This window comes from Andrena cerasifolii, chromosome 11 (genome assembly GCF_050908995.1).
Source record: "Andrena cerasifolii isolate SP2316 chromosome 11, iyAndCera1_principal, whole genome shotgun sequence".
In the NCBI taxonomy this organism is placed as follows: domain Eukaryota; kingdom Metazoa; phylum Arthropoda; class Insecta; order Hymenoptera; family Andrenidae; genus Andrena; species Andrena cerasifolii.
Window position 1 is genome coordinate 1,244,073 of NC_135128.1, and position 17,963 is coordinate 1,262,035.

The 17,963-nt window shown below is 40.4% G+C and overlaps 3 protein-coding genes across 3 annotated transcripts in view; 1 reads left to right on the forward strand and 2 right to left on the reverse strand.

Annotated features, from left to right (window-relative positions):
- The window catches only part of Naxd (NAD(P)HX dehydratase), a 57,999-nt gene that overhangs the window by 36,260 nt on the left and 3,776 nt on the right, over window positions 1-17,963 (forward strand). The gene's annotated exons all lie outside the window — the stretch shown is intronic.
- LOC143374488 (uncharacterized) lies at window positions 1,291-1,866 on the reverse strand. The gene has a single exon (XM_076822646.1). The coding sequence runs from the start codon at window positions 1,864-1,866 to the stop codon at window positions 1,291-1,293; it is 576 nt and encodes a 191-aa protein (XP_076678761.1).
- Window positions 3,884-6,619, reverse strand: LOC143374880 (uncharacterized). Its single transcript, XM_076823430.1, has 2 exons — window positions 6,600-6,619; window positions 3,884-5,039 (listed from the first exon to the last, which is right to left on the reverse strand). Exons 1-2 carry the CDS (start codon window positions 6,617-6,619, stop codon window positions 3,884-3,886), a joined length of 1,176 nt encoding a protein of 391 aa, XP_076679545.1.

A 17,963-nucleotide genomic window follows, 5' to 3' on the forward strand; every position in this document is an offset into this window, starting at 1 on the left:
TGAAGCTGGTCGCGTTTCAGAGAGATATGCTGACGTTGCAAAACAGCGTTCAAAAGATATCGCAAGCATTGAATCCTATCCCGCAGCAACAATGCGAAGGAGAATCATGCGAGACGGTTGAACTTGTCCAGAATTTCCTTGGGGCGGTGGAGAGCACATAATGCGCGTACACGATAATTATCGCAACATTCGTGGCAAAGATACATCTGCGATCAAACATGCAGCCATTATCGCAATCCATGAGTGAAGAAAACCATGGCCACAAGAAGCTACAACTTGTGGAGGAATTGCACGCTCCAGCTCGAAGACATTTTCCTCGGAGGCGCGTCATAGTACGTGGATACGACGATCTGTGGCAAGCTGACATTGTAGAAATGCGTCCATACTCGCGATTCAACCAGGGTCACCACTACATACTCACCGTCATCGATGTGTTGAGCAAGTAAGCATGGGCGTTGCCGCTCAAGACTAAAAGTGGCGCTGAGGTGACTAAAGCGTTTGCAAAGATATTTAGAGATCGATATCCGAAAAATTTGCAAACCGATCAAGGAAAAGAATTTTACAACACCGATGTGCAGAAACTCTTGAAAAAGCACGACATTAATCATTATTCGACGTATTCGGTGATGAAGGCCTCCGTCGTAGAACGTTTGAATCGAACTTTGAAGAACAATATGTGGAAACTGTTTACGCTCAATGGAACCTATATATGGACCGATTCGCTATCGCGTCTACTTGCAGAGTATAACGCGCGAAAACATAGAACCATCGGAATGCGTCCTTGCGATGTTACCCCTGCGATCGCCGACAAGCTGCTAGCCACCGTATACAGCAACATAAAGATCACTGCTCCAGCGAGATTAGAGTTGGGTGAGTTTGTGCGCGTGAGCAAATTTAAAACCATCTTCGATAAAAGTTATACACCGAATTGGACAACGGGGGTGTTCGAGATAGCCAAAGTACAGGCAACTAATCCCGCGACGTATCTGCTCGTCGATTCCTGTGGAAAACCCGTTGCCGGAGGATTCTATGAACACGAGCTGCAACGCGTCACCGATCCTGATGTGTATCTAGTGGAAAAAGTGCTGCGTAGAAAGGGGGATAAGGTATATGTCAAGTGGCTGGGGTTTAGTAAATCACACAATTCATGGATAAATAAAAATAATGTATTGTAAAATAATAATAATACATGATTCAATAAAATACAATGATATATATGTGTGAGCAATTTTATTTTACATAATTCCGCTATTTATAAGAACGAGTTAATAAACACAATAATTTTTTATTTTACAATGGTATTCTATAATGTCCCCAGGGCAGCGTGTCAGTTGAATCGGGTACGGTATACCGTTTGTCATCGCATGGACTTAGAACAATTTTGGATTCCGAAATTGTGTACACTTTGTGCAATTTCAACCGTATGCATGATTGCCTGCGAACCATTTCGATCTCCTTTTGCAAACACTGCGCGTAGTCGTCGAAAGTTATCGTTCTGGCTATGACGTTGGTCTTGACGCCTTTCGCCTTTTTCGTATCTTTTTTGCCATCTATGCGGAGTGCATACATTTTCGCTCTAAGACCTACGAATTCGGTCATTATCATCCCATTATTTTCGTCCTTCATCAGCCTCGGAACTTTCTTATTTAAGCGCGGCCTATCATATGTATTGCCGATAGGATAATCGCTTGTATCAAATCTATCGATATTGTGTTTCATGGTCTCGTAAATATCATCGCATTGAATGTGATAGATGAGGCTATCAGTGTCTGTATATAGTATTTTACATTTTTGCCCATGCAGTGGAGACATGTACACGTGATGAAATTCGTACAAACAAATTTTTGATATGTCTAGAATGCACATACCCACGTATATCGGTTTGTTGAATTTCACCTCGAGTTTTCGCAATTCAACAGCTATTAAATTTTCCAAAAAAACACTTGTGCTGTGGAAATTCGGTTTCGCAATCATTGCCTCCGCACCATATCGCCCATCCCAGTATGTTAAAAGTTTTACATCTACGTAATTTCGCACATTTTCCATAGTTTTGCCAAATACCGCGTTGTTCATCAATTTGTACAAATTTTTTTCAAAATCGTTTTTCGCGCTTGTTCTAAACCGTGTATTGAGTTGGATGTAATCGCGGAGCCAGGGAGATTGAGCGAATTGAAGCACGCGGTGTATCTTTGTAATACGAAGACCGTGATGCGTGCACTGCTGCAGGTTGCGGTAATGGATAACGTAACGCTGCTTATCATATAATGTTGCGAGTAGCTTGTCCTGTCTGCTGCCAGGTGGTTTGGCACGCGTTGGGCAGAACGGTAGATCGGCGTGAGCGTCGTGCAGACGTTGCGGGTATTCCAGATCTATCTCGAGAATGTATCCCGTGGGCGAATCGACAGCGATCGAAGACACGTCAAAATTTGCGACATCTTCGACCCATTGAAATTTGACGTATGGTAAAGGCTGGCACATTGCCCATCCGTACAAATTTTTCACGTCAAAGTACATCAAGTGCGATGACCGTTCCAATGCGTCGTAAGATGGCATGTACTTGTTATTGGCTTGTGCGTATCTTCCGGAACATTGGCTTAAACCGCCACGTATACCGCGTTCGATAAACATGACCATATCAACGTCTGTGAGCAATTCGAACGTAATTTTGGTATGTTTTAGCATGGCATCCCATGTAACGCCAGGTAAAGTATAATAATGCGCGGAATCTAATCCGTAACTCTTGATACAACTTTCGCGAAAATTTTCAAAAATATCTGCCAATAACAAGACATCTGTTTTCAAATACAAATCGCTGTATTCGCCCAAGGTTCTAATCCCGAAACGCTGCCAGACAGTCTCGGCGTGCGCGTAATCGCTCTCGGATACAGTCTCACCTGTTAACGAACTGTAGAATGATTCGCGCGGTGGTAAGCATGGATCCTGCAGCTTGTTCGCGCAATCTAGGTATTCGTACGGAAATACACCCTTTCGCGTCAATAAATTGAAATCTTCGATGGATATTGTTTCAAATTGGGATCGTAAAATTTTTAATTTATCTGCGCTAAGAAAAGATGCTAATTTGTCGAGACTGGTATTTAGAAATTTGTACGAATCGATGAATCGCAATTTAATACAATTTCGCGAGTCTGATTCTTCAGCCGTATCTTCGACATTTTTCGTGAATGAAATATATTTTTCTTTAGTTATGGGCAATACGTCAACGCTGCCTTCGAAAGCGGTAGCTATTTCCTCGATAATAAAATGCGAATCATAGCCGGATAAATTATGGAAAACTATTGGGATGTAAAACGCGTTTTTATAATTTAAATTGCACTTCGAATGTGCGGGGCCTCTAAACCGTCCGGATAGATGGCAATGATCACGCACTCGTTTATCATCAGCCTCGAATGGCTTTTCACAAATGTGGCAATGCTTCGCGCTGTGAAATGCCCTCCACTGGTCTTTCGTCAATTTTTCCATGGGAACATTATTGGCCAGGATGGGTTTAGCAAAATCCGCAAAATTTTTCAGCTCTTTCACGAACCAAGAAACGCAATCCACATCGCGATGATATCGATATGCTGATAACGATGCATCGTACGAGCAATGCATATAATAGCCAATACTATGCACCTTATGTTTCTGGTACGTGCACAATTTGTGCTCCCCCGCATCCTTCTGGACATTCCACGAAGGGGAGTCGTTCCTTCCTGCCGTGGCCATCGAAACTGAGCAAATTGTTGTCGTGGCTAGGCAGCAGAATGGCGCAGTCGTTCATCTCTCGGCAATCCACTGTGTGGGTCTCCAACTTCTCAGCGGATCCAAAGTAGTGCAGACACCTATAAAATCAAATTTTTATTTAATTTTTTTTCATGGGGACGTTTCAATATTTCATAATTTTATATACGCATCGATCACAGATGAATTTCTTTGCCTTATTCTTGCTCAGCTGTGCGCTCACCAGCCGGGACAAGTTGTTGATCCATACAAAGTGCCCTACATCGCCGTGCTCTTGATTTGGCGTGTAGAGCAGGTTGACGTGTCGATCCCTCTTTTGGCTGGTGAGGCGCAACGGAAAGACTGTTGACCACTTCTTCTTCTCCTCGAAGCTATAGACGTTGATGGAAATGTTGTTCAACCCTTCAAACTTTACAATTTGCTTCGTAGACATTGGAAACTCAATGCCCTGGAGATTTAGCACCAATGTATAATGTGGATATGAACTTGGCCGATGAAGGTTTCTTTCGGCGGGATGGAGAGCTGCGACCACTGCCCACGCGAAGCAGGCGTTATCCTCGGATCGCACGCTAATTGTCGCTTTCTTCATCAATATTTCCCGCGGCAACTTGAAGTGGCACCCTGCGCGCAGCGGATTGTACTTATTCACGTTGACAATCAAATTGAGGATTTGTAATAGTGCCCATCCGCTGTCGCATTCCTGTAACTCTTCCAATGATACCAGGGTGGGTTTGATGACGCATCGCTGGTACCACTCCTGCAGATCGGATGTACCGAAGAGTTCGCAGTTTCGGGTATTGATGCTTTTACAAGCATGCTTGTCCCCCGCCACAAATTCGCCGTTGAACACAGTGTTCACTTTGAGGTTCTGATGTTTCCTCAAGGCGCCTCGTACATGCTCCAGCACAATGGTCTCCGCATCCTGGAGGAAGTTGCGCGGCTCGATATAATTCGAATTTAACACTGCACCAGTTAATACGCGGGTATCGAACGCAGTGCCTATTTCGCGCCACAAAAGTCCTGTGCTCGAATGTCCGGCACCTTCATGCACGAAACGTCCGCGCAACGAATATTTTAGTCCTTCGAGCTGCGCGATTCGAGCAACCAGCGATTGCTGAACACCGATCGATAATCGCGGGCGATTCACTCGGCTGTGTTCTTCCAACGATTCGATACACTCGTTGCACCGTTTTTCCCACGCGAGGTATTCTTCCTGTGAAATCAATCGCGCAGATTGATCCAACAATTGACGTTCTACTTGCGCGAATTCTCCAATGGTTGTAAATGGAATATGTCTTTTCCTCGCAACACGTTGCAACGATTTGAGACTTTGTACAGTTTAGAGTGCGCTTTTTAAGACTGATACCATGGTTTGGTATCTCTGCCTAACTCTTTTGGCGTATCCTCGAATGCACTGCATGCAAAAACGACGATCCGTCCCAGCATGGTTCTGTGCAGTTTCTGCCGATACAGCATAATTCTTTCTGTGATTCGCGCGTATGTCGAATTAGCGCGCAAAATCATCCGACACAGTTTCTGCTGACGCCGCATAATTCGGCGAGATTCGGCTAAGATTCGGCGTTTTCACAGATATTATATTACATTCAACACGTGTCGAGACTTTTATCCTTGAAGGTGGGCTCAAATTACATACAATCGCGCGATATGCTGCGATGTTAAGATTGGAAAACATTATGGAAAAATTGGTAGCTTTAAAATAAAATGCTGTGGTGGGGGAGGCAATTGCACCTCTATTTAAGCTGAGGTCTTGGACGCTATTCCATCAATCGCTCAGTAGCCTCAGTGACTTTGACGGAACAGACGGTACTCCATAAAAAATATAGTGCACATCAAAATGTACAAACACAGCTTAAACGATTCATCCTGCGCAGCCGGCAACGATGGTGGGTTTCCAAATAAATGGCAACAACAGCAGCAACAACAACATCATCATCAACAATCCAATATGAGGTATGTACGCGTTACTATACACTTTTCATTTACTTCATTCACTGTAAACGCAAACGACCGAAGTATCAATTTCATGTACTTGTTTCTTACAGTTCTTGATCCGTATCGCTAAAAACGATGAAAACATCGAAACCATCAATCATACGGATCCTGGGGCGTAATTATCCACTGACTGCAACAGCTTATAAACGTCTAACTATAGGAATTCGCATTGGTATGGATTTGTGTCAGGTCGAGATCGCCATAGCCGACAATAAAGGCAGCGAGTTAAGGTTTTCAATGTCTACGTGGAAGCTCCTGCTACAAAACGAGGTGGACATACTCCAACCATTACGCAGCAACGCAACATCGCCCCAAACTCACATTATAATTGATCATTTACGACTAGAGTTCACGCGTATGCATGATGATCAACTTATTAAAATCACCGATAATCGCGTTGTCATATATATGACTGAAGCCACGATGTGTAAACTATTCGCGTACAATCATTGCATTGAACATATGTATACGTGGCTAACTGAAAATATGTACTCTGTAAGCAGTAAATATGCCACTTTCGTAGACGTTCCACGTAGCGCTACCGCGCCAACAGATTATGTAAAATTAATTTCTGAAAGCGAACACTTCGAACAGCATTCATTGATCGATTGTGAATTGTTAGCATGTGCAATCAATCATATTGTGGATGATGCTCGTAGTAAAAAATGTTAAATTATATTCTTTTAATTTTATATTTGTAACAATATATATATATATATATATATATATATATATATATATATCTTTAACGTATATTATTTCTCCATTTCATTCACCCATCATCCTCCTCGTCACCTAACTTTAAGATTTGCTGACGCTGCATAATTCTTTCTATGATTCTCACGTACGACGTTTCCAAAAGTAGCATATTACATTCGCGCCGCCAAGTGATATCACCCTGCACGGCTGCTCCAGAGGAGTCGAATTACGCGAGATAGTAGTAAGACAAGGGGGATTCTAATTGAATGTAAATAAATAAAATATAAATCAAAGTAGTTTAATATAATATAACAAAGAATAGTATAGTATGGCATAATTTGCAGAGCAATTGAAATAGGAATTGCTGCGAGTGGCTCGTGGATTTCCTCGATGAAAATACGAGAGTGGACGTGATCATCGAGACGCTGGACATTGACTACGAGGATATAAAATCCCTAAATAAGCTAAATGTAGTTAATACTCTGCGATGAGGCTGACACGCAAAGCACTGTGCCATGCAAAATGTATTTAAAAATATTCAACTGGTGGTCTAAACGCCAGAGGGAAATACACAAATAAAATATAATAAATTTTTAATGCATAACTGTTTTGCTTCACCCTCCTCAACCACCAACCTCCTGCATGCACGCTAGATTAAGAAGATAGTTGTAATTATTATGTAGAAGTAGTACGATTCATGATCAAAGCGGTAACCATACACGTATGATAGACGTTTGATAGATGTTCAGAGTGGTACGTTAGGCGTTGAAAGCGGTACGATAGACGTTTGATAGACGTTCAGAGTGGTACGCTAGGCGTTGAAAGTGGTACGATAGACGTTCGATACACGTTCAGAGTGGTACGTTAGGCGTTGAAAGTGGTACGATAGATGTTGAAAGTGGTACAATAGACGTTTGATAGACATTCAGAGTGGTACGTTAGGCGTTGAAAGTGGTACGATAGACGTTGAAAGTGGTCCAATACACGTTTGATAGACGTCCGTTCGATTCACGTTGAAAACCGTTCAGTACCCGTTCGATTCACGTTGAAAGCCGTTCAAAACCCGTTCGATACCAGTTCAATACCCGTTCGATACCCGTTCGGTACACGTTGAAAGCCGTTCAAAACCGTTCAATACCCGTTCAGGACCCGTTTGATACCCGTTCGGCACATGTTGAAAGCCGTTCAGTACCCGTTCGATTCACGTTGAAAGCCGTTCAAAACCGTTCAAAAGCCGTTGGATATCCATTCAAAGCCGTTCGATACATGTTCAGAGTGGTACGATAGACGTTGAAAGTGGTCCAATACACGTTTGATACACGTTTAGAGTGGTACGAATGACGTTGAAAGTGGTACGATAGACGTTGAAAGTGGTACGTTAGGCGTTGAAAGTGGTTCAATAGACGTCCAATACACGTTCGATACGCGATCAAAAGTGGTGTGACCTAATCGAATGATGTGTCCAAAGAAGAAGGGAGAAGAATTCGAAGGATATGATAAGTGCACTCTGAGGATGGTCAGTGAATAATTCGAATATGTATAGAAGGCGAGGATGGTCAGCGAAAATGCAGGTGGCCTGTGATGAAGATGGCGAAGAACAAAGGCATCCTACTTTGCAAAGCTATGCAACTTTAGGCATGGGCCCACATGTGGCAGCTTGGAGATGCAGCGAGACCAGTTGTCTTCAAATCGTGGTCAACGTGCAGTCTCTTTGACAGTTCTTTGAAACACTTTTTGCATTTTTTGTGTTACGTGAAATTACTTTGAAGAAGATTGCTTTTGAAGGATATTATCAATCGTTCAACGCATGGAAATGCAATCGATTAATACCGTAAGTTTCCATTATCATATTTTAGTGAATCGTTGTGTTAGTAACTTTGAGAATTATAAGAAAACTCGGTTTCAGATTATGTCATTGCCCATGAATTTGAAACGTCCGGCTACCGCTACGATCACCGCTGCTGCGGCAGTTATCCATTCATCCAGACCGAAAATGTATGTGGCCTGTCGAAATGTTGCGGTTCAAACCGAAGAAATTCGATGTGCAGAACTTTATGAGGCGGAAGCTAATCAGGATGGCGACATTTTTTTAAAAGTTTTTAAAAAATGCGATAATCCAATACACGACTACTTCGAGGATGATGAGGAATATTGGATGCATCGATATGAACAACAAACGTTTTTACGCGACTTCGATGATGATGATAATGTACAAATAACTATATCTCGGAATAATCATGAGTATCATCCAAAGAGTGTGGTTTGGCGAAACGTCAAAGCGGAAAATATTGATTTTGATACGTATAGGAATAAAGTATCGGGGCTTCGGGCTAGTGTTGTTGCAGTTCAAACTGACCCTGTGCAAGTTCCTATGGATTTACCATTAACTAATCTATTTGCTGATGATGTGATCGAGTGGGATAATTAAGCCAAATAAATTTTAATTATATTTTTTATATTCTATATTATTCCTTCATATTATTCTTTCATATTATTATTTGTAACAATATATATATTTCTTAAACATATATTATTTCTCAATTTTATTTACCCGTGTTCCTCCTCCCACGGCCTAATTTTTAAGATTCGCCGTTTCAATAATTATTATTTCTCTGCGTTGGGAAAAAAGATTTCTGCTGACGCAGCATAATTCTATTTCGTTCTTCGCGCCGCCAAGTGACATCACCCTGCACGGCCGTTCCAGAGGAGTCGAATTACGCGAGATCGCGCGATACGCAGCGACGTTAAATCGGAACGCTTTGAAATACAGTTAGCTTTAGAATGCATGCGATTCTATCCCCTATGTAGTGGTGTCTCCTTCCCTCCTAGAATTTTAACTTTAAAGTAATGCTCCGTCTCTTTCCCACGAAGACGCGGTGTCGAAAAACGCCGATCTTTCCCGACATCGTCCGAAACAATTTCTGATAAAATTTCTCATAAAAATAAATTATTATTATACGCCGACGTTTGGCAACGGCTCATGGTGTGTGTGTGTGTGTGTGTGTGTGTGTGTCACATATGTGACGCTCCGTTGGTTCCGCTATATGTACCATTCGGAAAAGACTAATGTCTGAGACGGCGTTTGGGGGAGTTGGTTAGGCGGCTGACTCGTACCGCGGAGGTCTTGGGTTCTGTACCACGCTCCAGAGTAGCACCTTCCTTACCGACAGTCTGTACCACGCTCCAGAGTAGCACCTTCCTTACCGACAGTCTGTACCACGCTCCAGAGTAGCGCACCTTCACCCGCGGTTCCTCCTCGATGCACTTCGGTGTATCGATTCGAGATCGGTTCGGTATTGATATCTGCTCCTCGCGCTATACCCCCCACCACTCCGCCATCTCTATGACGTCATCCGCCGCCGCTCGCCAGCAAAAAAACACACTCCGCCATCTCTATGACGTCATCCGCCGCCGCTCGCCAGCAAAAAAACAAATTTTCAAACTCAAATTTGGATTTCAAGGTCGGTTATCATGACCTTGAAACTCAAATTTGAATTAGAACCCGCCTAGCTATACTACTGACTTTTATGTTCCATTGGACCTCCCATACCACCCCCTAAAATATTGCTACGTATACCATTTACACCCTGTATTAATAGTAGCGCCAAACGGTTGGCGAATTTTGCTAATTTTCAAGAATTTGTTAATAATAAGTCAAACAAATTTTTTAATTGTGCGATACACATTGGCTAGCTATGCAGGCTTGCGTAGCACGCATTCTGGAATGTTGGGATTCGTTAAATTTTTTTTTTATTTCAGAAATTTTTGAAAATCAAAAAAACGATACGGCTGATAATCTACTTTGTGATATTAAAACAAAACAACAAAAGCTTATCTTTTGTTTCTTAAATATATTTTAAATTATTTCAATTTCTTCAACGTGTTTTTTTCAAACCCGCAGGACAGCCGTTCATTTATTATATTCTAAATCTAGACTTTTATTTCAAGATTTGTGCGGACATATTTTAAAACCAGAATATTCAAGAATAAACGACTCGATGTTTCACATAGATTTTTTTCCGGTAACAATTTGTTAGACTTGAAAGACATTTGCCTCGGTTTTGAGTGTGAACATTATTTGAAGGATTACATTAGAGCCATTACCGAGATAATAAAACGTTTCCCTTTAAAAGATACATTTTTAGGCAGTTTGCAAGTTTTTGATTTTAAATTAGCACTTTTTGATAGTAATAAAGACTGTACCTTCAAAAATTTAATTTACGTTGCAAAAAAATTAGGATCTTTTGACCACTTAAAATTAAAAGAAGAATGGAATAAGTTGTATTATACTTTCGACAAAGTGCAATGTCAAGAATTGTCACAGCTGTGCTTTGATGACATATAGGTCCAAATTAATTCTGCGAGTGATAAAGATAACAATCTTCTGTTCCCAGTCTTGAAACAACTCGTGAATGTTGTAAGGAGTCTTCCTCACTCAAATGCAGAAGCAAAAAGAATTTTCTCTATTCTGACCGATGTCAAAACTTGCAAAAGAAGTAAACTTAGTCATGATTCTGTAAATTCCATTGCCGTGATTAAAACAGCTTTTAAAGCCCGCGGAGAAACTAGTTCTACAATTTCGATTGGCCCAAATCATTTTACATTAATGTCAAGTAATAATTTATATTCGTAGCCATTAGTTTCGTTTTTATTCAAATTTTTAATGAACTTTTCCTTCCTCCCTACTGTGATATTGTGGACAAAGCATGTGACACCATTTTTTCCCTCCCTATGCGTCTCTGCCTTGTCGTGGTGGGTGGGCTTACGGTACGCCTTATATTTTACATATTACCTTATAATTTTTGGTAATGTTGTGTGATGCATGATGGGCATGCAATGACTCTCTCAGAGATGTTTTATTCAAGTTATTGCAGTTAGATATGTATTTTGTGAAATGCATGGACGTACTTAACTAAGAGATGGCGCTCGTTTGCAATTATTTTAACAGTATGTACAAATATTACATATTATATTAGATTATATTGTAATAATTTTTTTTAGTTACGAAATATTCCTGTTACGGCTGACATCCACAACAGCAGTAACAGAACAAAAACCGAGCACAATAAATGGTTACGAAAATGCAATGGAAAAGCATATTGTACAATTTGTAAAAGTAATTTTAAACTTAATAACATCGAAAAAAATATTGTCAAGCTGATTATCCCATAATTAAACATAATTTATATAAATGACATTACAAAATAATTTAAGAGTATACATACTGTACGCATAAATTTAATAACTTTTAACATACCTTTATACGTACATATTTATTGATTTTTTTGTCTTCTATAGATGTTTAATGAATATAGAAAGGAAACAAAAAACAACACAGATGTGCATTAATTATTAATTATGTCAATTATTTTATACGAAAATTATAAGAAAATAAATTTTATTCAATTTTAATAAATTGTTCTCTGTAATAATTGTAACTGTACAAGTAAGTATCGGTGCCCATAGCGTAAGCTAAAGCGTCTATCGTCAATGTCAACGGTTTATTGCAATTCGGATATTGCAAAATCCTACGTGTATCGTGAACGAAAATCCTTTATGAGCGAAAATAGGGAAAAAATTTATTTAACTTTTTTACGTAGTATTTAATTCCCTGTGAGATTCATTTAGAGAATCTTTTTAATTCTTACGAATAACGAATATTTATACTAAATAATACGAAAAATTATAGAACTATAAGAGGTAACTATCATTATTCATGAACCGATTGGGTTAAAAAATTAACCAGATTTTAAGACGAAAATATGAAATCTAAATATAAAGTTTTATTAAAATCTATTGAGCCATTTAAACGCAATTGTGTTAACATTCGAGATTTTGAAAAAATCTATTTTTTTAATAGTTCCAGTGTAATCAGGAGCTCTTAAAACGTGTATTTCCGTAATAAAAATTTTTTCGAAATTTTTTTTTGTTACAAGAATATCTGAGTCGGAAAGTGAAAATATCCGGGAAGCCAAAATCGCATTACGGTGGCTCGTGCCGCTTGCCAGCGACCACGGTTGCCGTTTACCGTCCGAGGCCTGTAAGAGTGAAGGTCCGTGATAGGTACAGCATGAGTAAGTAAGACGAAAGATCCCCGAACGGCAACCTTGCCGGCACTAGAATCTCAACGTTTCAAGAGCGAGAGAGAAAGCCTCATATTCACCATCCCTCTCAACTTCCGAAATTGTCCGAAGTCATCCGAAGCGCTGGGCTCACGTACGCGCGGATCGTGGAGTTATGTATGTGCATGGTGGGGGAAATTCTCGATACTCCGGCCATTAACTTTAGCATCACTGAATAGAGTACGGACGGAATGAAAACTATCAAAACTTCCCCACTCTACCGCAAGCGGCGCTGCAGTCGGAAATCTTCGCATCTTACACCTCTGCTTTGCAGTCATAGAGTTCCCCACCACGAGACCTTATACCGAGGAGTGGGGAGTGAGCATTCCACGGTCGAGCTCGAGGGCGCACCGAATGCCCTAGGGCAGACTTAGGGCGGTATTCTCAGTCGCTAGTTATTCTTAAGCAAATGCTTAAGCATTCGGCATCCTTTACTAGCTACTAGGTTAGTAGAGGATGCCACATGGTTAAGCATTTGCTTAAAAATAAGTAGCGACTGAGAATACCGCCCTTATTGTGCATCCCTGCTCTAAACCTATTACATTCGTGTGATCCGTTTCAAACTTCGCGCTTCTAATGTTTATACTACACGCCGCTAGACGGGAGTCGCAATAATGGGTGTGTTACGCTACCACTTGAACGTGGCTAGGAAATCGTATGTAATCGATATGTAAAGTACGTATGAGTACGTAGGAGCGAGATTTGAAACGGAGGACGAAGAAGAGTTTATTACCGGGACCCATCAAACACGTAGAGCGCGTCGTGTTTCCCGAGGGTTTTTCCTCGGTAGTTTTAAACGTGCCCTCACAATGCTAGCAGCTGATGCTTGAACTCGGAAGGCGTACGAAAGCCTGGGGTTGTATTCAATAGCTTTTAAATTACAGTTAGGTTAGGCGAGGATAGTAAATAGCTTAACTTTTCCTTGCACATCCGCGTGCCAAGTGTCGTCGAGCGGGCAGCGGCTCGTCTCATAAAACCACTAAAAATTCTGTCCGCGCTTTTAATAATTACCTATGTCCTGTAAAGGTAAAAACTCCGGTCGGGAAAGACCGAAAGTCATAAAGTCATAAACTTTGTCCGGGCGGCATCTTCTTGACCCTGAGGGTTGCGCTTACCTACTTGTTAGATATGTATGTACTGTACGCAGCCTATGTAAACTATGTAATCGGAAAGCGTGCCTCGACCACCAGCCGAGAGTGGAGGGAAGCGCGAAGGAAGGGCGAAGGACGGAGAGGTGGCTAGAGGACAACCCTCTGACGAAGCTTGGGGGATGTCATCGTTCTGATTGGACAACAAGGATCTACGGGAGGACCAGGACGATCTTATCGTCGACTTCGTCGACGAGCTCGGTGCTGCTTCTTGGACGCTTGATTCATTCTGTCGCTAACCAGCTTTCTGAGCAGTTTAAAATATACTTTGAAGTACTTTTTAAAATAGCTTCTGTTTAAAAACCTCCCGCACTCCGACGAGCAGAGCGGTTCAGCGCTCCACGGGCACCAACCCGCGTTCTGATCCCAAATTTAACGCTAAAATACGTAACAGGTGCGTTCAGCCGAAACAACTGGTGAGCAACCGGTGAGTGATTTCTCTAGATTTTACTCTGAACGCAACCGCTCACTTACCACCAGTTGTCGGTCGGTATTTTGCACCGCGTCGCAAATGTACGTATAATATGTCGTTTCTTAGCCCATTTCATACGTGTCATTTGTCGCAAATGTAGTAAATAGAAATATTCATTATTTCAAGGTTTCAACAATTAGAGTGTTGGAAAAATATAGTTATTTCTGACTCGTTTGTTGGTTGCATGCGAATACTGTAGAGTACTGTAAAATACGGCGATTACGTCGAAAACTATTGAAATTCGCAAAGCTGCGATACGCTACCTGGTGGTGACCTACTCCTTCAGGTTCTAATTTTCGCCACCAGGTAGCGTATCGCAGCTTGGCCAATCCCAATATTGGCATCCAATAAATATAATTTGTTTAAATTATATTTATTATTCTATATGAATTTCTTTTACTAACCATTCTTTCAATATCCATTTTTCGTCAGTGTAACTTAATTTAATTTAATTTTTTAATCACAATTATAATTATTAATAAATTGTCATTTCTTCATAACCTATACGAAAAATGTTTTATAGGTTTGTGACGTCCCGGCCCCACCACGAGATCGCGACGTAGTGTCCGTCAGCGCCACCAGAGGTCTAATCTTGCTAGTTATTTTCATTCCAGATATACCTACGACATTTATGACATATTTACGACATTTACGACAATTAAGACACGTGTCGTGTATAAAATAGAAAATTCGTGTCTTTACCCACCGCTGCCCACCACTAACTCTACATGTTTAGTAGGGATAGAGTGCAAAATCACTAACAGTGGTTTATCACAGTGATCGCAGAATCACGATCACCGTCGTGAATGAAGTTAAATCACGACCGTGATCGTGATTTTTTTAACTAGAGTGAATTGTTTACAGTGATCGTAATTCTTGACCTTGATTGAATTATATTTTATAAAATGCTTCAATATAGCTTGTGTTGCAGTCAAAGCGTGCTAATTCAGCGAATATATACTTAGTATACACATTCATAAATAGACAATGTGTGCACGCACTGATGTGATTGGCTAAAGTATTCACATATACACTACTTTTTAATTAAAGTGAAGAAATATTCGTTAATTTAAATAGATCAAGAACGATTACATTGGTTCAAAATATACAACTGAGATTCTATAAGCACAGTGAGGCCTTGAGAATGTTTCATGAGAAATTAGAAATTGGGGTTATGTGGCGCATGCAAAGAGCAGTTATGCTTTCCACCAATCAGATCACGAAAATCGTGAATCACTGTTCTGCCTGCACCAACCAGATCACCAAAATCGCGAATCACTGTTCTGTCTGCACCAATCAGATCACGAAAATCGCGAATCACTGTTCTGCCTGCCCCAATCAGAAGCGATCACGAAAATCACGGATCACTGTGAAAAATCACCGTGATTGGGAATGAACGTGATCGGATCACTCGTGATTCACAAATCACGGTTCTAGCCAACACTAATGTTTAGTAACCGGTCGCAATTTTTTGTACTGGAAATAAACCACGGTACATTTAGACCGGTATTCATTGTCGCTACTTATTCTTAAGTAAATGCTTAAGTATGCGGCATCATCTACTAATCTAGTACCCTGATAGCCAGATCTGGGCAGCAGAATCTGACGTCAGAACTGCAGCAGTCTGTGTCCGCATTTGGCTGCGTTCTGATGTGCAGAGCCTGAGGTGCAGTGCCTGATGTCAGATGGACAGCAGATCGACAGCAGATTTCGCCGTCTGCTAGGCACAGCAACAGCGCCATCCGAGGTCGAGAATTACCAAGCAATTGCCTAGCAGACGGCGAAATCTGCTGTCGATCTGCTGTCGATCTGCTGTCCATCTGACATCAGGCACTGCACCTCAGGCTCTGCACATCAGAACGCAGCCAAATGCGGACACAGACTGCTGCAGTTCTGACGTCAGATTCTGCTGCCCAGATCTGGCTATCAGGGTAGCTAGTAAAGGATGCCGACAGGAAAAATATAGTAGAATCTCCTATGTGTGAATGTGGAGAAGAAGAAGAGGATATAAAAACCATGTAGTGTGGAGATGCAATAGATTTGAGGAGGAGGCAAAGAAATTGAGGGATGAATTAAGAGGGAGAGGAATAAGAGAAGGAGAAAGTATGATAAAGATGATAGATGGGGACTCGCCTTGGGTGGCTAAAAAGTTAGTAGGATTCATACATAAAATCAAACTGAAAATATGACCAAAGGACAACAGCAGTCAGGAGATAAAAATATAAAGTATAGAGGTAAAAATAGAGGTAAAAATAGGAAATAAAATACAAAAGGAGGAAGAACGGTTAGGGATAGAGAGGAAGGATAAGAAAGACCCCCACAGCACCAAAACGTATCTTGTACGTAACTGCTACGTGACCATCAATTTTTGGTTACGTCACATGAAGGTATCATCAGGGTGGAAATGTCCGCCTCATTTACATAACAGTACGCGTCACATTAAGGTCATACTTTTATATAAATTTTACCTTTCTCTGTTATCTGTCTGTTACGTAGCAGCAGGATAACAGCAATAACTTTATTGTTACCTTATAGATAATTACACTATTGGTATTTGGAAGGATTATTTTAATTAAAAAAAAAGTTAAATATTTGTTAGAATCTTTTGGTATAAACTTTATATTATATATAACGGGTCACACATATATATATATATATATATGGCCTTAGGATTAGGAATCAGTTCAATGGTTTTTCAAGGTGTCGGAACCCGTTCAAAATAATACAAGTACAATGTAATATCCAATGATATAGGTTATATATTTTATTTTCTGCATTTTAAAACTATCACTCCATTCAAAAATGTATACTTATTTCAAAACTTATGCGTGACATTCGAAAATGTTCTTTAAACAAATTATTAGTACCTATATAAGGAAATTATAATTTATGCATAATTTGCATATAGATCTAACGCCGCGTTCTATTATTAGTAAATCATTATTTGTAGGTTCTGTCAATTCATCTACTAATATTTTGATTAAATTGAAATTCAACCCACTATCCAGATCAATCAAGAGACACGATAGTGTCTCGCGCCAAGTATATATAGGTATATGCGCAACGCGAGACACTACCGTGGCTATATTACGCCGGCAGTTTTTGGAAAAACCCTGAGATTACCGAATCTCAACAACGGCTGATTCAATTAAGTGTTGAATGGTCTTAATGGATAGCTTGGGTTTGATTTACATTAGAAAAGTGTCTTCGTTTTGTTCCTACGTGCCTTATGAGCTGAGATATTCCGATGTAAAGTTGCAATTTGCCGAATTTTGTTAAGAGATTTTTCTCCATCGTCAAGTGTGGGCAAGAGGGGAACATGAAAAGGAGAGGAAATGTCTCTCTGGCACGTTATTCATTGGATGAAGGTTTCGGCCCATCGCGTAACAAATTGTTGTCACGTGACAGCCAGACCAGCACAACTGTCAAGGTAAAAGTAATCTATATAGCTAGTGTCAAACCATCATAACCTACCAACTGTCAAATAGGGTAAGTAGTCAACATTTTTCCAATGTCACGAGTTTTTATATCATATAGGACACTGAATTATTGTCTCAATTAACAAGGTAAGTCGCCAATATTTTTTAATACATTTTTTATGTAGAGCTTCTAGAAACGAAGGGGACACACAGACTTGGAAGTTGCCAGGAGAAGGTTCGACAGAGAAATATCATCTTTCGCATAAGTTTCTAGAAATTTATACCAGGCGTGTACAAAATAATAATATAGTGTAACAAATTGCATTTAAATTGTCAGATATTTTTATACCAG

Bases quoted from the DNA above. Each gene is read 5' to 3' on its own strand.
- LOC143374488 (XM_076822646.1), bottom strand. From the start codon at position 1,866: ATGTGCATTCTAGACATATCAAAAATTTGTTTGTACGAATTTCATCAC.
- LOC143374880 (XM_076823430.1), bottom strand. From the start codon at position 6,619: ATGCTACTTTTGGAAACGTC. The intron at 5,040-6,599 runs GTACGTGAGAAT...ACGTGTTGCGAG, and splicing joins ATGCTACTTTTGGAAACGTC to GAAAAGACATATTCCATTTA.